Genomic DNA, 23081 nt, shown 5'->3' with positions numbered 1-23081 from the left:
CAGGGTGACCAACTGTCCTGGTGTGCCCCAGATTTTCCCAGTTTTAGCATTGAAAGTACTGGTTTAGCAAACTGGGATGGTTGGTTACCTTGCTCCTACATATAGGAATACTGTCCATTGTGAGGCAAGGGGAAGGTAAGATAATTCAGAACATTTCATAGTTTATCTGAAGGAAATCCAAAGAGTTGTTTCATAATAACTATTATTTTCTCTTTATTTTATACCTATATTAAATGACCCCTGGTTATGACATGAGAAATGGTTCAGATGCAACAAATACATCTTAAAAAGACAGGCTTTTATTTAAATGCTTAGAACACTATATAAATGTTCCCAATTATTAATTTTTGAAAAGTAAAAATGTAACAATTACCCTGTTTCCCCCAAAATAAGACCTAGCCGGACAATCAGCTCTAATGTGTCTTTTGGAGCAAAAAATTAATAAAAGACCCGGTATTATATTATATTATACCCAGTCTTATATTATATAAAACCGGGTCTTATATTATAGTAAAATAAGACTGGGTTTTATATTAATTTTTGCTCCAAAAGCTGCATTAGAGCTGATTGTCCAGCTAAGTCTTATGTTCGGGGAAACAGTGTATTTTCGGGGAAACATGGTTGGAAGTAGTAAACTGAGTATTAGCCCCACAGATACATTATAGGATATAAACAATTCAACCTTTATATATGGAAAGTGAGTCTTGTTTTATATTGTGATTCTAATCTATTTACATATGTTAATTTCCCCAAATGTTTGCATTTTAAATATCTTACCTATTACGGAGACTTTAAGTAACTCAATCTTATCCTTAAGGCCTGCAGCTTTCAGATTGTCAGATGCACCTAGTAACTGTGAGGTGCTGACATCAGCACCCACATAATATACATCCTATGAGGAAAGAAATTCATATTTTAATTATAAATAAAACTATCAAATATCTTATGTAGTTATGAAAACTTACTTGCATTTTTTCAAATAATAAAAATAAAATTAAGAGATTTGTTAATTCAGGTTAAAACAAATTTATAGTATTTCCTTAAAATGATATGCAATAGCAAAAAAATTAAAAGTTTTTGTTAAAGTTTTAAAAATCTATTAATAATATTTTACAATTGCAAATGCCTAAAGAATTTGGGGATTAACACAATCTGTTATGCCTAATTATTGGAATTACTCATATTTTCCTAAATTTATCATAGTATTTTAATTAAATAACATAGCAATTTAATTAACCCTTCATAATCCATTTTAACAACAGTAAATAAAGACTCATACAATTAAAAATAATAATCTCCAAAGACAATCTACTTGTAAATAATTGGTACGTGAATATACATATACCAATTAAAGTAAATATATTGCTTAGTTTACCAAAGTTTAGAACTTACTGGCCATTCTTTAGCAGCTTCCAAAAGTATTGTTCCAAATCCACACATTGGATCTAAAACAAACATACCAGCCTAAAGACAGAAATATTGATTCGGTATTATTAAGTCTATCATAACAAGTATTACAATAGAAACCTAAAACTTGAGGAATCAGTATTTCCAGAGTAAAGATTCCTTTTTACACTTTATTAGGAATTTCAGGTAGTTATGCCCTAAGGCAAGTGTGCACTTGGCATGTTTAAAGATTAGGAAGGAGACCGGTGGGGCCAAAGCACAGCGAGCGAGAGGAAGAATGTGGCGATTCCATCAGAGATATAGCTAGGCAGTTCCAGCAAGATGGGCAGGGTTATGCTGCACGTAGTAACAGTCTCCCAGTCTTAGAGGCTTAGAACAGCACGTAATGTTGGGCTACATGTGCACAGCAAGGCACCTAGGGCTTCTGCTCCTTACTCTGGAAGCCAAAGTGATGAAGTGCTCACCGTCTGGAAGCACGGCCATCACCGCGGCATGACAAATTACACACTGGCTCTTAAAGGTGCCATCTGGAAATGACATGCATCATGTCCACCAACACTGAACTGGCTAAAGCACAAAAGTCACATGACACAGTTTCAAGGGGCCCGGAAAGTGGAATTCTACGAGCACCTGGGAAGAGAACAGAAAATTTGGAGGAAAAAAACGAGTCACTCCCACTCTGGGGGCCACCTCATGTCAGATCTAGTAGGTACTGTAAGGATTCTAGTTCTATTCTGAAGGACGGGAAGCTATTGGAGGGTTTTGCGGAGGAGGAACATGACATTACATTTCAAAGGCATCACTCTAGTTGCTCTGTTGAGACTAGAACAGAAGGGGAAGAGTGTTAGCAGGGAGGCCAGTTAGGGGATCCAGGCAGAGGTGACGGTGACCTGACTTAAGAGTGGCACTCGTGCAAATGGCGAGAAGGAGTTGGATTCTGGATATATTTTAAAGGTGGAGCCAACAGGATGGGTTGGAGATGGAATGTTAAAGAATGACAACAGTCTGAAATGACTCAACTTTGTGACCTGAGCAACTGGGAGCACAGAGCTGCCTGTTACTGAGAGAAAAGTTGGGAGAAGCTTCAAAGGAGGCAAGAATACAGTTCTGGAATGCTAATTTTGAGATCTCTCTTGGACCAAGTACAGATGCCAAGTGAGTCATTGGACATACATATGAGTCTGGAGTTCAGAGGAGAGGCCCAGGCTGCAGATATGAATTTGGGAGCAGTGTTAGTCAGTGTACAAATAGCATTTAAGACCTCAGAACTAGATGAGTCATCCAGGAAATAAGAGAAATGAAAAAAGAAGAAAGTCTATGAGTGGGACCTCGGTGATCACTTAAGTATAGATGTTTGGTAGATGAAGAGTCAGCAATGCAAACTGAGAGCAGCACAGGCTGATGCAGGAGGAGAACCAACTTGGTGTTACTGAAACAAAGTGGAAAAAAAAGTTCCAACAAGGAGAGTGCTGAGTGTCAAAGTGCTAACAGGTTAAGTAAGATGAGCAGCTTCAGTGGGGTGTTGGTGATAAAAGCCTGATGGAAATGGGCGCAAGAGGGAATGGGAAGAGAAACAGAGGTAGCAAACACGGACAACTGGTTTTAAGAGTGTTTCTGCAAAGGGAAACAGAGAAAGGGGTGATAGCTGAAGGAGCATGTGGATTCAGGAGGTTATTTTTTTAAGTTGCAAGATATTGCAGCAAGTGTACATGCTGATTAGAGAAACGTCCTGAACAGGACTGGCAAGAGGGACTGGAATCCAGTACTCTAGTAATGGAGAGAAACAAGGACAGTCACTTATGGTAATGACGATAAGGCAAAGTACGTGGGCACAGATTCTAAGACGTTGGTAGATTTTTGTGAGGAGAACATACTGAAGTTCTCTTCTGATTCCAATACTTAAGTCAAATAAGAAGCAAGAGAATTAAAAAAATGTGGGCAAGGAAATAACTGTAATGGTAGAACATCAAATCCAAGCTGTGAGGAAGGGATGAGGACAGGTGGTGAGTAATGGACAGTGGCAGGCTGAAATGATTGGATCTCTCAAGGGGCTACAGAATTGTGTCAGGGTGCTCAAGGATGTAAACGGGAAAGGGAAGATGGTTAAGAGCAAGATTCTTGAAATTGATATTTTTGAGAGGTATATCCTTCTGGGTATGGATAAGGTCTAGGATGTGACTAAGGCAGATCATTAGAGGTAAGGACGCCAAGACACTAAGGGGTCATATTACAGCGTGGATATTGAGATCATAAAGAACGATGATAGGAAAAATGGCTAGTACCCTCACAGGAATAACGGGAAGACGTCTGTACATGACTGGGATAATCTGATGGCATGTGCTTCAAAGGCACTGAGAAGTTTGGGGCAAAAGAAACAATGAGGCGCAGGCAGGACACCTACCCCACCTCCAGGCCCAGTGGGCCCTTGTTGTGTCTATAGGGAAAGCAGAGTGCGCAGTGGACAGCCAGGTTTCAGTCAGAGCCAGAGGGCACCCAATGGTAAGAAACAAAATGTCCTATAGGAGACACACAGAGTGAGAGAGCGAGACGGAGACTGACTTTCCCCTGGTACTAAATTCTAGGCAGAGTACCATCTGAATCCCCTATGAAGGGGAAGCAAGTAAAAGGAATAATGATTTAAATGGCAATTTTATTTAAAATAAATTGTGGTATGAGAACTAATTTATATTAAAATCTTAAGATGTGCCAAACACTGTGTTCTTCCTCCCCCATGGGTCCATGTTCAATGAGGTAACCTGACCTTAAACATCTTTAAATATCTTTATTTAACTGTAGGACCCTTTCTAGCCATGACATTTGTGTACCCAGGCTGAAGTAGAGAAGTAGCTCTGTATGTCTGTCATAACTAAGATTTATAGAAGTCGATTTTCCTTGTTATGATATGCAGGAAGGAGAACGGTTTATAATAAGCGTGAAAAATATCTAACATCCCCAGGTTTTAATTTCGTTTTTAGTGGCACTGGCCTACCTAAGGTTGAGCTATCTGAGCACTGCTCTGGGTAAGAAGCTCCAAAGAGGGGACTAGATGAAGGCTGGACGCTGGGATCACCTCCATCATGGGTCATCACTGCACTCCCCATAAAAGCCCTCTGCTCTGCTACTTTTTACACACTTCACATACCTTCTTTGTTGGTGGTCACATTTAGAGAAACATGCAGGCAAACTGACAGTAAGGAAAAAATTTGATCGAGCGTTAACTTTGGATATTTTCAATAATTTACTTTCTACTTTGCTGAAGCCTGGATGTGTATATCAAGACAAAGGCAGCACTGCCAGTTTGTAGGTGGTTATATAAATTTGTACTTCAATATAAACTGTGGTGAAACCACTGGCAGTTTGGAAAAAAACAAAACTGTAACCCTACCTCATTCCTTATACTAAAAGAAATTTGGACTAAAAAGTTAAATCAAATGAAAAAGAAAATCATCGGTTCTGGGAACATGGTAATCTGAAAGAAGCTCTTTCCTCTTCTCTCGGCTCTAAGCTATTTACTTCCCCTGAACCAAGGGATGCTCAGACCCAGAGGCAATGGGCACTAAGAGAAGCCCTGGGCTGCTGGGGCCCAGAAGAAGGAACTGGTATGGGGCCTCCTTGCCGTGGGCTGCGTGGCTGATCAGAGAACAGCACTGGAGCGCAGAGGGACAATCATTGGAACCAGGGAAGAACTTGGTCTTCAGAGATCTATGGACTTGGAGGGAGACAAGTGAACAGAAAAGTTTTCAGCAAGTGTCCCAGCATGGCTAACAGTGTCCTTACACTGCCAAGCCCAGTGGCATCAGAGATCTATTCGTCTTGTACCATTGATAGGATTCCAGCCATTTAAAATACTTTAATGACCACACTTCAGCCTCAGTGAGCCAACAAAGAAAAATAATGGCAGAGCTAAGGGGAGGGGTGTGTGTCAGTAGTCAGAGAATGAACTGGCAAAACAATCAGAACACACATTCAATGAAATAGAACTACTGGAAAAGACAGATAAACATCTGAATAAAAGAAGAGCTTCTAGAGATATTCAAATGTAGCACATGTACACACACATACACACAACTTTCCAAAGCTAAAAACCATGAGTGTTAGGCTAAAAATTTCAATAAATAGAGCATAACTCTATGACTCGTTATAACTTGCAAGATAAATGTTCAAGAATAACTCAAAATGCAGAGCCAAAATATAAAGTGATGGAATCCATATGAGAAAGGATAAGTGATTTGCAGGACAGCTCCAGGAAGCTGAACATGTTTATAACAAGCATTTCAGTATATGTGCTGCCGAAGCGAACACTATAACAAGCATTTCAGAAGCAGAAAAAAGATAGTGGTTTAAAGTTAAAGTTACTAACACAAAGCAGTTGACGTGATAATTATTAAATAATGAAAAAAAAATTGCCTGAGCTAGAGAAATAATAATTTTTATAATTATGTATTTCAAATAATTATAACTATAATTATTACTATAGCAGCAATATTTACACACGTTCTAATATGGCAGGCACTGTTCTAATCACGTGATAAATGCTAATTCACTTAATCCTCACATGACCCTGTGAGATTATACTTTTCATCTTGCAAATAAACTGAGGCACAGAGATGTTAAGTATCTTGCCCTAAGTTTCCCAGCCAGTAAGTGGTGGAGCCAGAATTAGAACCCAGGCAGTCAGACTCACTGAGTTATGGGATGAATAGAAAAGACATTTACATAAGTACATCCTGGTAATGTTCCTGAACTTTATAGGATTAAAGAACAAAGTCTTACAAGCTGCTAAGCAGAAAGAACAAGGTAGCTATGAAGGAAAAGAAAAACCATACTGTCATGGACAACTCATGTACTCCACTGGAAGCTAAGACAATGGGACAGCGTCTGTAGACATCTGAGAGAAAAGGTTTGCAACTCAAGCCAAGATGGGCATACCTACGATGAAAGGAAGAGATCTGAGGACATATAGAAATTCAGACAAAGTATTATTCAAATACCATATTTGAGGAAAATACCTAACACTTTAAGCAAGAAATAAACCAGAGCAGAGACCTCAAGTGGGAAAAGATAAAGCGAAGAACAATGGTGAGGAGTGACACACCTTGCAATATATCTTTGCGTGTTTATACAAAAATATGTGTTTGTCATACACAACTCTATCTTAAGAATTAAGGACAGGCTGTATAATTTAAGTGCTAAATAAGAATTTTAGAAACAGAAGGGATATACTTTAAGGGGAACCTGATACATGATGAATAATTTAGTTCAGTCCAGTAGATGGGAGTACAGAGTGAAAGGAGGTAAAACGTTTCAAAGGTCTCATTGTAGGGAGGAGTAAAGGGGCTGGAGAAGAGAAAAAAGTGCTCTAGAGGTCTCATCTCGGGGAGAGGGGGAGATGGGGAAGACTAAAGTGTCTTGGCAGAGGAAGGAGTAGATGTCTTGTTATAAAGTAATAGTAGAGTCCCATGTGCTTAATTAAGAGAGCTGGGAAAGGGAACCATTCATTGACTAGCACAACAAAGTAAAATCTCCAGCCTCAGGGAGAACAATAAAATGATTACCAAGTAACTTGATTAAACTAGCAAAAATAAAAAGGGTGAACTGAAGATGTTCTAAACAAAGTAAAAAAGGAGAAATACAATCAGGTGTGTCTGTCACAATACTGAGTTCTCTAAATCGAAAGACAGAGACCATCAGAGTGGGATTAAAAACAGCTATGTATTTGTAAAAAACAGACTGAAAATATGGCAGGGTCAAAGAAAAATTAGGCAAATGCGAAGAAAAAGAAAGGAGTGAAAACAGTAATAAGAAATAGTGAAATTTAAGTTTAAACTCACTAATCAAGATAAAGAGAACTTTATGCAACAATAAAAAGGCACAATTCATGAGGAAGCGACAGCACCATAAATGTGCATATACTAAACTACAGAGCAGCTGAATAAGGCAATAACTAATAAAAATGCAAAAACTTAAAAAAATCTGAATGAGATTTTAAACTACCTCTTTCAAAATTGAGCAGATATAAAATAGTAAGCTAAGATATAGAGGACAATGACTAGAAAATAAAATTATTATTATTATTTTTTAATTGGGGAATGTTTTTCCAGGACCCATCAGTCGTTGTCCTTCAATCTAGTTGTGGAGGGCACAGCTCAGCTCCAAGTCCACTTGCCGTTTTCAATCTTTAGTTGCAGGGGCTGCAGCCCACCATCCCATGCGGGAATTGAACTGGCAACTTTGTTGTTAAGAGCTCACACTCTAACTGCAGTCTAACCAACTGAACCATCTGGCCGCCCCACGGGGCCCCACGGGCAACTCAGCTTGTTGTCTTCAATCTAGTTGTGGAGGGCGCAGCTCACTGGCCCATGTGGGAATCGAACCGGCAACCCTGTTGTTAAGAGCTCATGTTCTAACCAACTGAGCCATCTGGCCGCCCCAAAATTATTTTCTTATGTCCATGGAACATTTACAAAAATTGATTAAGATCTTGGTCATAGGAAAAAATTTTAAGAAGCAGAGGTTTTACAGGACACATGATTGTGAGAAACAATTAGAAATAATCAAATGTAGCTATCTTTTGATCCAGCTTTTTCATAGTCAAAATACTCTCAGAAGTTCACCAATATATAAAAACGTATCGCTGTAGTACTTCCTATATGTAATGGCAACAACAGCAACAACAACAAAAAGATAAAAAAGAGAAAAGAAAGGAAAGGAAAAGAAAGCAACCAAGATGTCCATCAATAAGAAACTGTGTAAGTTAATTTTGGAAAGGACCTTCCTATTATATTAATAAGAATGAAAACGTTTTCCTCACCTCAATTTCAGCGACAGAGGCCATTGCCCATGCTATGGTAGATCTCAGTCCTGTTGTCCTGATGTAAGCTCTGCTGGCTAAAGGAACCCTACAAAAAATAGAACCTGATGAAACACCCCATGTTACTGTAAGTTAAAGAGGAACCTGATATAAATAAAAATGATAAACTTTGTCCCTATCTGTGAAATCATTTTAACACGTTCACACAACCCACATGAAAGTATTCCGTAAATTGGAGAGTATGTAACCTTACAAGAGTACCTTCTCTAATCAGCACCGTGTTTTTTCAGCCAGTGTGGTATTGCAGAAAGATAAAATTTTAGATAACAGAAATTTAAACCCTTATGTGTTTGATTCATAAAACTAATCACGCATGAGGGAAAGCTTTCTGAAGTGTTTAATACTTCCCTGTCTTCCCATATGGAAGAGACTTTTTCTTGCCGATTTGGAGTCAGCAAGGGGAACGTGCTATTTTCTGATAGAGATGTAGTGTGGGAAGTAGGGCTCAATGGGTGGTAACTTTGAAATAGGTTTTCTATAAACAGTCCCCTTTGTAAGTTTGCCTTTTGCTTATTTGCATCTTTTTCAAAAGATGAAATGAAGCATGGCATTGCATTGTCTACACTAAAGTAGACATCTCCCATTTAAGTGATTCTTCTCTTTGTTCTTTTACTTTCCGTCCTCCAAAGTTAGGTTCTCTTTTCTAATTCTGTTCCACCAGTAGACTGAATTCCTTGAACTTCATAACCATCTTTCCCATCTTTGAAAGTTGAATATGTAGCATAATGCTTAGCATATAGTAAGTATTCATTACATGTTTCAACTGAAATTAATTGAATAAATTAATCTTATTCTAATAAATGCTCCTTTCTTCCCTCCCTAGTTGCTGCTCTGTTTAAAAAATAAAACAGTTGAAATTTATTCAACACTTACTGTATCCTAGAAATAGTACCAAGCATTTTCATGTAGGTTATCTCATTTAATCCCAGCCACAAAGCAATGAAGTAGGTATTATTATTCTCCTGATTTTATAGCGGAGGAATATCATAATTTGCAGTTAAAATCTGTGGAGATGGTAGACTTGAGGTCTAGAGTTTTTATCCACTATGCTGTATGTGTACAGTACAGCACAGCTGCACACAGGTCATGTTCAAGGTGAATTTTAGGAACTGTGCTGTATTTTCTATTTTAATTAAAACTCTAAGATGCCAACAGACTAATAATTTTAGCTTAAATATGGGCCTATGACAATGATTTAATAATAGACATAATTGTCAGTATGAATCATGTAATCAGTGGATTATTGTGATAAAATCTTTCAGAGCTCTAACTGGTCAGATCAAATTATATCCATTAAGCTCCATGAAAATACTTTACTGGCTCAAGTAAAGAATTCAAATGCTTTGTTATATCAATGTTTCATACTATAAATGAAAAGCTGAAGTTCTCAATTTTACCATCTCTCCTATGGGACAAACCTGAAGCGCAAAATACAGTATCTACCTGAAAACAGGAATTCCCACCACAGAGTAAATGTCACTTAGATGTATAAAGATCTGAAAGAACAAATAGAGAAGTCAGAATGGAACAGGAAATGCATTACCAAATTACTGACAATTTGAAAAGTTCTGTTTCAAACCTGTATTTTAATAAGAAATTCCAAGGCCTTATTTGTCATATCTGGAAAAACGTTCCATAGTATTTTTACTTGAGCAGAGATGAAGCACATTTTAAGTACATTTCGTAGAAAAATTCTGAGGTCAATTTGGAATACAAGTTATGTGGAGAATCATGTTATGAAGAACTCAAGACCAACTTTTTCCCCAGAGATTCTCTGGATTATCATAACTGGATCAGACTTCTCAGCATTTTGGGTTACAGAAGACTTCCTAAATCTACCCTAATTCTAACCTCAAATAACACTTGAGGCCCACAGGACTATCACAGGCTACACATACTTTTAGGGTAACAGAAAGCTTTCTTTAGGCCAAATACATGGTGACGTTTTTCTCTCTTTACTACCTATAGGTGAGCTTCTTCTTTTCTATTACCTTTCTTGTGTTAGGCCATAAAGATAATTTAAAGGTCTCAAGTTATAATCAGTAATCTACATAAATTTTAAAAGTTAGAACCTTACTTTTGTAGTCCGATGAGGTTTATGGAATATTCTAATCTTGTGGTTTGACCTCGGGAGCTTTTAAACACCAATACTTTCACCACAAGGTTATTTTTAATATATGCCGTTTTTAATAGCTTCTCGGCCTTTTGGCTAAGATCAAGTGTACTATATGCCGCTTTATCAGGATCATTCCAATATTGATAAATTTTCATCAAGAAAAGAATGATCTGGAATGGACTCCTTTAGTCAATTTAATTCCTTGATCACCACAGCTAAAGCTTCCAATTTTTTATATTATTCATTTTAGCAAAATTATTTATTGGGATTAATTCTCTTCTATTTAAAACTCATACTAAAGATATGATATACTGAGATTTTTATACATCAACTGTTATTAAGAACCGTTTCTCCCCTATAAAAATTTTTCAATTTATTTTGCAAAACAAAATTTGTTGAGATTTGATTCTTCTGTCAATTTTGGTCACAAATTTTACTACATGTGATTTTAGTGTTGTCAATATTGTTTTGTGTTGATTATTTCTACTAATAATAGCTATCATTAATTGTATTAAAAGGAATTAAATTAACTATATTCATTTATGAGCTCAACTATGAGAAAATCATTATTCTGAGACAGTGAGAATCAGAGGGAGATGAAGAGGTGGAAACCAGGAGAGCAGAAGAGAACCGAAAAGGGGGAGACGAAAGGAAGATGCTCTTATGTCAAGATATTCTTAGGGTCAAAATTTTGCATGATAGCAATAAAAGATACATACCAGGCATTATTTTTAAAAGTGAAAAAGCATAATGTAAAACACTTAAAAATAAAACACAAAACGTTCTGATTTAGCCAGCTATTACTTCATTTAAAGCTATGTAACAATAAATTTATGAATTATTGAATTATGAAAATTAAAAATAAACTACCTGCCAAGTTTATGAGTAGTTCTCAAAAAATAGTGAAGAATATTTTTTAATAGCTAGTATTTATTTCCCCATATGTTTTATTTTGTTCCAGTTAAAAATAGTGTAACCTCATTAATTTAAAAAAAGAGAAGAACAAGAGAAAAGCATAAACCCATAACCCTGACAAAGGCCCTACTAACATACTATTGAATTTTGTGCAGACCTTTCTGTCTTCTTTTAACAATTACTAGAATTTCTTATCACAGAGACTTGTTATATATTACAGTGATTGTAGAGAGCATCTCTGCAACCTTACAATAAATGTTTTTTAGTTCAACTGTGACAAAACAATTCCATTCCAAAACACCTTATTTGGAGAAGACATTTTCACAGTGAAAACTATTAGCAAAATTATCTGTGCTGTCGTGCTGCTAGAGAGAAAATAGACTGCTGGATAGAATAGAATGTAGACATGCTTGTTGAAACTCTAAAGTAAAATTGAAAAGTACAGTAAGAATCGTTGACATTGTCTTTAAAGAATTAGGTTATAAGCATATAAAAATAAAATGAACATTCATTACCTCTAAATTTGGATTCCTCAAATCAGCTTTCCATCCAAACTGTTTCATAAGAGCAATTCCAACTATTCTTCCTATCTCCTGGAAAAGCAGCAAGTTATAGAAAAGATAAGAATACTAAAAATGAAAATTTTAAGTTAAAATATAAGCGAAAACTAACAGAGCCGGTAGGAAAATCTAGTCAGACTATCTGATGGTAATTTAAAATTACAATATTAAAATATTACACTAAAGCATTTTCTATCCAAGGAGATAAGGCCTGTATTTTACCTCTTCCCCACCCCCCAGCCCCATGCATTCTATGGCATTAACATCTACTCATATGCAACCTCTATTCTTGTAATTTTAGATATATGAAATAACCAGATTAGGACCTAATAAATAAGGCTGACTGGGTTTTAGAAACAGATGTAAGCTGAAAGATTAACTTTTTACCTACCGCAAGCCTCTACGTTTAAACCAGATCAGTAGCATTAGATTCAAATTTTAGGGTTTATTTGATTTTACAGTTGGCCAAAGAACCCAGACCTACTGTTTCCCCAAAAATAAGACCTAACCAGAAAATAAGCCCCAGCATAATTTTTCAGGATGACATCACCTGAACATAAGCCCTAATGCGTCTTTTGGAGCAAAAATTAATATAAGAGTTGGTCTTCTTTTCCGGGAAACATGGTATGCCTTTTGTATCACTGAATTTTGTAAGGGTGAACTGACAAGGTTTTTTGAAGGAATCTGTAATGTTCACTCTCCTCTAGATAGTTGAGACCTCGAATGCATTTATGTATTTGCAGTCTGGGTTCTGGTGACAATCCCACACACAGGATTTAGGGGCAGAATAATCACTCAATAAACGCAGAACTGAACTGAAGAGAAACCCCAAAATCTTATGATCATATTAGGGTTTCCAAGTGTAAAGGGTATCTATGAGTTTAAGGAAATTTGGGGGGCAGAAAGTAAAAGGAGGTCATTACATGGAACGGCATACTATTCCTCTTAAGCATCTGAGGTCAAGTTAAAACGAAAAATGCATTTTTAAAGATATTTAATTACCTGATATGAGGCCTAGTTATCTGCTTGAGCCTAGTTATCTATTCCATGAAAGGTTTTCAGCTCGTTTTAAATCTAAAAATTCCTTAATTCATTTAGAGAATGGGAACCCACTTTGGAGGTGGGAGTACCTGTGCAGTAAAGGTCTTTGCAATAGCTCCACTGCAGCGACAAGAAACTCTGAAAGTCAAGTTGTTCTCATTATGAGTATCAACGGCTTTTGCTACATCATTCTGAAATTCTTCTTCTTGAAATTTTTCTCTTTTAGTGAGAGAATCTCCTTGCTCCAATGTTTCTTCTATTTGTTTCTCCAGCTGGCATTCCCTATTCTCTTCTGTCTCTTGCATTTGTTCTGTTTTTAATTTCTTACCAATGATGGTGTCATTTTTTCCCAGTTTTATTTTTTGTGGGTTAGCATCTCTTTGAGAAAGATTTTCCTTTTTTGCATCAAGTTCAAGAAGATTTTTCCAGATTGAAATGACATTCAACCAACTCTCAGGATCATCATTTATAAGTCTTTGCACTTCACTAAATATTTTTCCTAAATAAATAAAATTTCAGTTTATCTTATATTGAAGCTTTACAGATAGTCTATTATATTCATCACTTCCAAATTCCATTATCTTTAATTCTTTAAAATAAGTTTTTTTTTTAATCACTACATGAAGAATGACTTCACTTTCACCTGGAATTTATATCATTTAACATAAGAATATTATGCAGAATAAGGCTAATTCTTATATTCCATACTTAACATCAAAACTGTCTTAAAATTCCCATAGAATTATTATATACTTTAGCAAGATAATTTGTCCAATATAAGTATCTCTTCAATATATGCATATAGAATGTGTATCGATCTTTGAAATAATGTTGATCTTGCCTATAAAAACTAAGTTTAAAAAAATAGAATCAATTGCAAAACATAGAGCTCAGAAACAGAGCAACTGAATCTTGAGATTATTTTAGACCATAAATATTAGCACACATCATAAAATGAGATTCCATAAAGTAACATTTCAGATACACAACCCATTCATAACTTAGGCACGGCCAGCATGCTTTATAAATGAACAGGGGTCAATATGATCTAAGAGTAATTACCGTATTTCTCTAATGATGTCAGTGTGTGGAATACTGGAATGAAATTATATTGACTCCACAGTATAATACCTTACGATGTGCTTTAAAATAAACTTTCTTCCCTGTCTTGATTTCTTGCCAATTTATATCTTTCTTGACACAGTTTATTATAGACTGTAAGATTACATGATCTCTTGTACACAATTAGCAATCAAAATGAAATTTAAGGCAATGTTTAATCCAGCAGTGTCTGACCCTTTTTTGATGCTTTTATCAAGATCTTTAAATTATTTTAGCAGCATATTTATAAAATTAGGGAGTGGACAGAGTCCGTTTTAACTCTAATGCTTTATAAATGACTGTAAATGTATTCAAACATTAAGGTCTCCCAAACAGAAAATTTTAATATGTAGTATGTTTCCAATTATATCACTCATCAGTTAAAAATTATAAAGTGATAGTTCTGACCAATTATTAAAACAATGCATTTTGGTTTATTACATGCTCCTAAATCTAAATAAATGCAATTGACCATACATATCTCTAGAAAAGGTATCTGATCATAATTCTCAAGGAAGAACTGTGACTTAAGACATTAAAATCTCAGAATATAGGCAGCAGATTGCAAAAATAAGAGACACCATTAGGTGATAATACAATTAGGTAATATTTAGGAAATACATAATCGATGATCCCATGGGTATGAATGAATGTGAAAATAGCTACATATTTCACTTTAAAATGTGAAATAGCTATATATGTGTTATCAAGCAGAACACTTTGGAGTACAACATATTATGTGGGTAAAAGCAATAGGTATACACCATACCTTTACTTACAGAAGGAACAGGAAACTGCTTTTTAATCAGCAAAAATAACCTTTCTGCAGATTTTAACTTTTTCAGCATATTCAAGTCAGAACAGGTGGTAAAAAAAACTTTTCCTAAAATATATTCAACCTAGAGACAGAAAAAAAGATATCAATGTAGTCCAGTGTAGAGTAAGAACCATTTCCCTTTTCTCCCCTTAATGAATTAAAACATAGCATCTAGATTAACAATAAATTAAAATGACCATTTCTGAAGTATCTACTACTTGTCAGACATTGTACTAGGCACTCTGAATACATTTCCCCCTCTAATCCTTAAAACAACTCTCTAAGGTAGATTTTTATCACCCCCATTTTACAGATTAGGAAACTGAGGCTTAGGTTAAAAGATTTGTATAAAATCACATAGTCAGTGACCAAGACCATCATCTTTTTATGTTATGTTACTTTTTGTAAAGTTGCATATGTATGTAAATGTGTATACACACACTACTAGAAAAACAACACAAATTACTCAGTAATTATATTGCCAAATCTCACATACTATTTGAAAGTGGGCAAAGAAAGGATATAATGGATAGGCTAAGTTAGGTGTGTAGCCCAAAGTTAACAAATCAATGGGTATTTATAAAAAACCTACCTTTTGGTCTACCAGGAGCATATATCCAAAAGATGAATAACAATGTAATGTAATAGACATACTGTGACATACTAATTAAAATGTAAAATTTACAAGACAATAACTTGAATTAAACCTGAAGAAAATGAAAAAGTTTTTATATAATAAACTCAGGTACGATAAGTAGCACTGCATTTGGAAGCCCTAGTTAGTAAAAGTCTCGGAGAAGATTTGGGAAGAGGAATTCTAACAAAAGAACAAAAGGCAAGATGCAGAAGTGGGAGTGACAACCTGGCTGAAGTAAACTGTAAGTGACCATGGCAACATTTGCTGTGTTGTGCTGATTGAGAGTGTCAGGTGGATGGATGGTGTAGCTCAGGCCAGCGTGATAAATGGTCGTGAAATGGAGGACCACAGATGGTAATGGTCAACCATTATAGACTTCTGATGAAAACTGACAGCACTGAATTAGTTGGCAGAAAAAAATTATTTTGGAAGAGGCATAAAAGACTGAGTGTGGAACGTGAAGCTGGAGGGAGAAGTAAGATTACTGAGGTAGAAATAATGAGACACTTGGCTGTGGGAACTGAAAAATGGATGGAAGAAATATGCATCAAGCAAAAACAGGCTTTGGAGATAGGATGACTATTTGGTAAAAATCAGGGAAGAAAAATGAAAAGAGCTTCGTAAGTTATATAAATGTCTATCACTATGTTGTACACCTGAAACTAACATAATATTGTTATGTCAGCTGTAATTGAAAAATAAAAAATTACTAAAGTTCAAAAAAAAAAAAAAAAAAAAAAAGAGCCCTAAGTCATAGGGAGTCTAATGAGGTATGGCAAATGGTGCTCAATGCCAACGGAATCCTAAATCTTCTTGGGTTAGCCCAACCCTATTAAGTTCAAGGTAGATGTGGATTGTCCTGGAATTCTTTCAGCAGTGGCCATGGGCTGACTAACACGATTCTAGGTCATCTCCTAGAGCTGAGGCACTAGGGAATTTGGGGTAGCCCATGTGTTTAGGCAGCTCCATTTAATGGCAACTTGAACTCCCAAGTTTTTGTTTGTTTGTTTGTTTGTTTTTGTTTTTTTAATCTGACATGGTCTAATTAAGCTTTTGGGATGGTAATTTCTGGGGTTACTATTCTAGCTTGACGAAGAATCTCTGCTGAGCCAGGCTTAGGTTGACACCAATTAAAACCCAAATACTTCTGGCTATAAGATTAACAAGCTCTGGGGCTGTAACGGGACAGCATGGTGATTATAGCTAATAATATTGTATTATATACTTGAAAGTTCCTAAGAGAGTAGGTCTTAAATGTTCTCACCACAATATATGAATTGTTATTATGTGACAGGATGGAGGTGGTAACTAATGCTACCGTAGTAATTATTTTGCAATATATAAATGTATCAAATCAACACATTGTATACCTTAACCTTACACAATGTTATATGTCAATTATATCTCAGTAAAGCTAGAGAAATAAGGAAAACTAAAGCCCAAATAGCTTAGATACCAGCAATGCAGCTGATCAGATAGATGAAGTAGGAAATACGATGAATGTTTAGGAATCAATATTTAAAGGGGATAATGAAGTAGATAAAACAAGAAATTGATTTCTAAAATTTGCTTCTTTCTCATTACAAAGGTGACATTGTCCCACTAATGTCAAAACTAAATATAAACCTCAGAATGCTTAGAAGTTGAAAACAAAGTTTTAAAGAGTACATTTTCAAAAAATCAGATTTTATATTATTTGACGTAGAAATATAGATGATATTAAGGCCATCACACACACACACACAAATGTTAACTGACATGATAACAAATACCTTTCCAAGACTCTGGGGGAATTGAAATAAATATTTTACTGAAAATGTATGGTTGTAAGATTCAAGTTCTATAAATAAACTGATGCAAACATCTAGACCAGTGATTTTTAACCTAAAGTCAATGATCTAGACATTAACTTACAGTTCTTTAATTGTACAAAGATCTTATCTTTTCTTACTCATTGAATATCAAGGGAAACATTTATACAATTAGTTTTTTCTAAAAATATCCTTTGTGGGGTGGGGGACTCGGGAAAGGTTTATTTAGGGTGTCAAATCATAAGAATAATGTGTTGATCCATGAAAATACTAAATACATTCTCAAAACCAAAATCAACTTATTCTCTTTATTTAAAAATTAACATAAGGCCTACATTTTTTTTTTTTACAAGTAATAAGCGTATAATCAGAAGTAGTATACTAAATTATAGAATAGTCACTGTGAAAATCAATCATATATATGAAAGCATTTGTATGGTTTGCCCTTTGTGAAGATAAGCTATTATACCTTAAAGCAGTAGGGAGAATGAATTTTGGTGCTTATGATTTCAAAAATGGCTGAATATAGTATTACCTTTTTTTTCTTGGTTTATTGCTTGTAACTGATGGTGTTCAATTACAATTCTTAGGGATAATGTGGTGTTTTAGAATATTTCATCCTAATATTTGTTACTTGAAAATTTATTCATATATACAATCTGTTTTTCCATTTTGAATTAAATCATAATCAAGTGTCTAAAACCAGCTGGTTTTATGCCTAACACAAAGGTGAAATAACAGCCTTTATTAAAGGAAAAACAGTGGTGTGTGAGTTTTTTTTTGGTTCATTTTAGATGAGAATTAAAAACTATGTATTATTAATTGTTAAAAAGGCATTCAATCTAAAAGGAATTCAGAGAATCTTCGAAAAAGCAATCTTATGCAATCATCCCATTAAATGAAATAACTAGACTATCTGCTTAGTTCTACCCCACTACCTTCTATTATCACGACCCCTTTAGAAGCTAAAAATTGGTTGGCTTATTCAGGACTTGGGTTAAATAGTCTTTGCTATGTGGGTTTATCAAGACCAATGAATCACTTGACAGGGCCTTTGCGGCTAGCTGGCATTAGGCACTCCTCTACTGTACTGAATTTTATCTTAAGAATAACTGTTCCTATTATTATCCTTATAAGAAAAGTATTTAATACATTAAACATGGTCACAAAGTAAAGCTTACTTTTCCCCACTATATTTCTTAAAAGTAGTCTCAGTAAGAAATATATATATATATATATATATATATATATATATATACAGTGTCTCTATAAAAATAGACGTAACATATAAATGTATTATATATAAAACACATATATTTATATAATGTATATATTTAAAAATACCTAGGAACCTAGAAAGAAGTTTGCCCTACCACCAGGAGGAGAAAAAAAAAAAAAAAATCAAACCTGAATCTGAGCGAGCTCTAGATATGACTTACAGGATTCCAATACACAGGAAACACAGAGGATAGAGAAGCACGTTAGACTCTGCCATGGAGATGCAGTTGGCAGTATATAAACTGGGGGAAATTCTAGCAGTGCTGTCGAACAGCTTTCTGTGACGTTTGCTGTCCAATACAGTCAGCATGAGCACATGTGGCTTCCGAGCACTTGAAACGTGACTAATGTGCTTGAGAAAGTGAATTTTTAAATTTAAATTTAAATAGCCACTTTGACAACAACAGAGAATATGTAACAGAAATCACAAAGTGATCCACAAAGCCTAAAACGTTATCTGACCCTTGACAGAAAAAGTTTGCTGATTCCTGTTCTAGACTGTGGGACAAACAACCCAGCTTCTATAACAGACTGTGATGAGAAAAAAAGAGGTGGAGGGGGAATGCATAGATTAAAAGAGACTTAAATATCAGCCAATCACAATGTGTGGACCTTATATGAATCTTGATTTCAACACACAAACTGAAAAACAAAAGTGACATTTACGAGACAAGATGAAATCTGAATAAAGACTATTAGATATTTGATGACAAGGAATTGTTTTTAGATGTGATAATGATATTGTGGTTTATATTTTTAAAAAGAGCCATTCTATGTATTATTTCTTATATATATTATGCTATAAAAAGAGTCCTTATATTATAATTATACAGGCTAATAGTTACAGTGAAATGTCTGGGATTTGCTTCAAAAATACTATGGAGTAGGGGAGTGTGAATGGAGCGGAATTCACCAGGAGTTGATTGTTGTTGCAGCTGGTTGATGAGTGAGATTCATCCTACTATTCTACTTTTGTGTATGTCTGAAATTCTCCATAATAAAAACCTAAACAGAATAGATGGGACATTTTCTCTTGCAAGCTATGTGTTGGAGGAAGCGCTGTATCAGTCACCTGGATGGGGAGAAAGTTTGCAAGTTAAAATGCAAACACCTTGGGCTTACCTTCTGGGACTGGCAACTAGGAATATGCATTTTCAGCAAGTTTCCTAGGTGATTCTTATGTTTACTAAAATTGGAAAAACATTGATCAGAATAGAGTGATTACTTTGTAAAATTAAACAATCACTTCTATATTAGTTTTGTAAATTCAGATTTTACACTATTAATTGTCTGGAAGCAAACCAAAGTTTTTAACAGTGTCTCTTGTCATTGCAAGAATGATTTTAAGTATTCCTGTGCAACTCATTCGATGGGAACATTTATTGAGTACCTAACTATCGGCCAGACACTGTACAATGTATCGTTGTCTCAAAGAATGCAGTAATCATTTAAAGTCGGTATTATCATCTCCATTTTATATCCAAGGAAAGTGTGGCTCGGTAATTTGCCCCAAACTTACAAATCTGTTAAAGGAAGATAAAAGATTTGAGCATGCCTTTTAACTCTAAAGCCCACATACACGTTTCACCATGCTGTTATAGAAAGAACCTACATGCGGTGTTCCGGGGTAGTTTCCCACGGTAAACTCTGGCACAGAGGTAAAGCACACGGGCTTCAAATGCAAGTCCCAGCTCCACCACTTAGCATCACTTTTCTGTTTATTTCTTTGTAAAATGGTGGTAAAAATGGCTTACATAGGATTCTTTTGAGCATTAAATCATAACATGTACATATGTGTCTGACTCGTTTCATAAATGTTAGATGCTATTATTATTATTTCAGGATTGCCTTAGAGAGTTTATATTAGGGATACTGGGGAGAAATTTGAGAAGTTATTTGCTCAGATTCCATTTCCAGGCATACCTATCCTTAAAACATAAATATCAAAATAGGAGAATTTTCCAAATCTCTTGGCATTTAATTCTGCTCATTGCCAAGAAGTTTTCCCCTACAATTAATTGAATTTCTGGTTGTGATTAAATTACCTTCCCATTTAATTCTGTCTTTAGAGAAGATGGAAGAAAACAAGTAGAGAGGGTCTGTCTTTCTCTAATAATCCAACACACTCAGATTGGATCAAGCCTTCTATTTGTCTAATTGAACATAAAAAAAAAATCAATGCAGCATTATGTCATGGTCACACAGTGGTCAAGGAACTGGACCAGGGAGCCAGTCTGCCTGGGTTGAACTTTATTATCTACTCATGCTTGATTTCGCACAGCTTGGTTTCGAACCCCACCTTTGCCATTTTCTGGTTCTGTGACTTGAATCCTTTCTTGGACTTACCTATGCTTCATTTTCCTTTTCTGTTACATGTGGAGCTTCTCTTATAGATATGAAAGTGTCATAGGTTGTGAAAACTAAAAAAGTGAATACAGAGTAAGGACCTAAGAACATGTGCCTGACACATATTAAATGTTGGAAGTTATTACACTGATTTTTTTATACTAGCTACATCAAATTCTGTGACCAAAGCCACAAATGGCAAGTTAGCCTAGTAAGACTGATGCCCTTCTCACGACCTCCTCCATCCTCCTTTCCCCCCACCCCCTCATTGCAGAAACTCCTTTTGTTGGCTTCTTACAACGCAGGCGCAGCTGGAGTGGTCAGTTTCATTTAGCAAACTTTCCTTTTCCAACAGCACATCATTCACACTGTCACCTTGATCCCACCCAGTTACTGAAGGCTTATCCTATTACATCCTTTCCCTCTGCTTTCAGGAAACCAGCTCAGCAGGTAGAACCCAAACTGTTCACTTCATTGAAATTAACAACAGATAAATACCAGCAACTGTTAAGTTCCTCTGGAAGCTGGTCTAGGAAGCCTCCAAGAGTATTTCTCTAGTTAGTATTTACTGCCTGTTTAAGTGACTACTTTACAAACTCTTTATCACTTAATCCTCCCAACAATCCTATAAAGTATCATCATTGTCAGGAAACTGGCAAGAGTCCACTGAACCTCAAGAATACAGCACTTGCATTTAAAGTATGGAGAAAAGACGCTAACTCGGACAGGTCTAATTGCAATGACAGGTACTACGGTGCGCTTTTAAAGAACCTAGGAAATAACGTGCCTCAACCCCTCCTTTAAAAAAAATTCAGCCGTGACTGGCGTGCGGTGAGAGATGTGCAGGGAAAAACGACTGGCGGTTCTCTCCAGAAGTAATTAAAGTCCGAGGGCGGGGACCGTCGCCACGGTCGGTCTGTGGCAGAGAGCGTGGGGGGCTCGCAGCTTCCCCGGGTCTCAGACCGACCGTGGCGGGAGGGCTGCAGGGGCAGGGCCGCCCTCCTTCCCTCCGGGACGCGCAGAGGCTCACTCACCTCCGTGGCCTCCAGCCGCGCCCGCACCTCCCGCATCAGGAAGGGCTCTAAGCCTCGGCCCACGGTGCAGAAGAACCGGGCGCCCGCTGCAGGCCGCCACGCGGGGTCTCTCGGCCCCGCCGCCATGGCGGCTCGGGCGCAGACCCGCGGCTCGGGGTCACGTGGCCTCGGGCGCGCGCGGCGCGTGTCCGCGGCTCGGCGGCGGCGCGCAGGAGTGGGCCGGCCGCGTGGAGCCAAAGGCTGGCGGGCCGGGCGTGCTCGGGAGGGTCAGGTCGGCTGGGGTGGCCCCTGTGAGTCTCCTTGGTTAGGCATGTGGAATGATTTAGAATCGCAGGTGGAAGGGATATAATTGATCTTTTAATCTATCGGCCTTATTTTTCAGATTGAGGAAATTGATGCCTACTGAAGCCAAGGGACAGCGAGTCAGTGGCACAGTTGAGTTGAGGCAGGAACCTAGACTTCTTAATTCCCAATATAATGGACCTTCTCCATTTCTCCCAACTTCACCTTCTCTCCTTGGTGCCTCCCCACTGCTATCCACACAGAAGGAGCCCTGCACTGCCTTCGCCAAGCATTGGGCCAAAGCTGGGAATCCCCAGGACCCAGGGCAGACATTCCCACTCTCCAACAAAATGCCTTGATGTTCATGAAACAGATTGCAGTTCTTGCACTACTTAGGTTAACAAGGCAATGTTTGGGTCACCTGATTTGATTGGCTCTCTTACTAGTATTTAAAGGGATTTTTTTATTTAACTCTGAATTTTAAATTGGCATGAAAATATTACTTGGGAAGATTAGAATCCATATTATACAGTGAACAGCATTTGTTGTGTAATGGTGTAGTATGATTTCAAACCCACTCATTTAGGTAAGTGATGTGTTAATTCACATATTACAAAGACAAAGTTGTTTTTAGAAGTAAAATTGTTTTTCATGTAAGAATGAAGTAAGTGTGTCAGGATCATCTCATCTGTTGTCACTGATAAGTGGTCAGCAGCCCAGCTGCTGAGGGGCCCCACTGGAGGCTTATGGTTAAGAACGTGGAGAAGCAATTATGGCAAGGGGACATTTAGACTATAAATAGAGTTGACCCTTGAACAACACTGGGGTTAGGAGTGCCGACCCCTGAGCAGCTGAAACTTTTGAC

At 36.6% G+C, this 23081-nt stretch overlaps 1 protein-coding gene and 1 pseudogene across 7 annotated transcripts in view; one reads left to right on the top strand and one right to left on the bottom strand.

The window, feature by feature from the left end:
* The window catches only part of THUMPD2 (THUMP domain 2 tRNA and snRNA guanosine methyltransferase), a 33445-nt gene extending 11326 nt beyond the window's left edge, over positions 1-22119 (bottom strand). For 3 of the 7 annotated variants that reach the window (XM_019742657.3, XM_074331913.2, XM_074331914.2), the window contains exons 1-8: positions 21935-22119; positions 14781-14910; positions 13000-13409; positions 11825-11902; positions 9722-9774; positions 8219-8306; positions 1393-1464; positions 778-892 (exon numbers count right to left, since the gene is read on the bottom strand). In XM_019742657.3, the coding sequence (XP_019598216.2) occupies positions 778-892; positions 1393-1464; positions 8219-8306; positions 9722-9774; positions 11825-11902; positions 13000-13409; positions 14781-14910; positions 21935-22060 (1072 nt within the window). In that variant the 5' untranslated portion in view covers positions 22061-22119. Of the gene's footprint in view, positions 1-777; positions 893-1392; positions 1465-8218; positions 8307-9721; positions 9775-11824; positions 11903-12999; positions 13410-14780; positions 14913-19676; positions 19741-21934 lie in introns of those variants that run through there. The other 4 variants (XM_019742662.3, XM_074331915.2, XM_019742670.3 and 1 more) reach the window with 4 other exon arrangements.
* Positions 10468-10580, top strand: LOC141572010 (U2 spliceosomal RNA; annotated as a pseudogene).
* Positions 22120-23081: the final 962 nt, after the last annotated feature.

This window comes from Rhinolophus sinicus, chromosome 2 (assembly GCF_057876585.1).
Source record: "Rhinolophus sinicus isolate RSI-liver-muscle chromosome 2, RSI-T2T, whole genome shotgun sequence".
In the NCBI taxonomy this organism is placed as follows: domain Eukaryota; kingdom Metazoa; phylum Chordata; class Mammalia; order Chiroptera; family Rhinolophidae; genus Rhinolophus; species Rhinolophus sinicus.
Note: the sequence above shows the minus strand (reverse complement) of the source record. Positions and strands in the feature narration are given on the sequence as shown.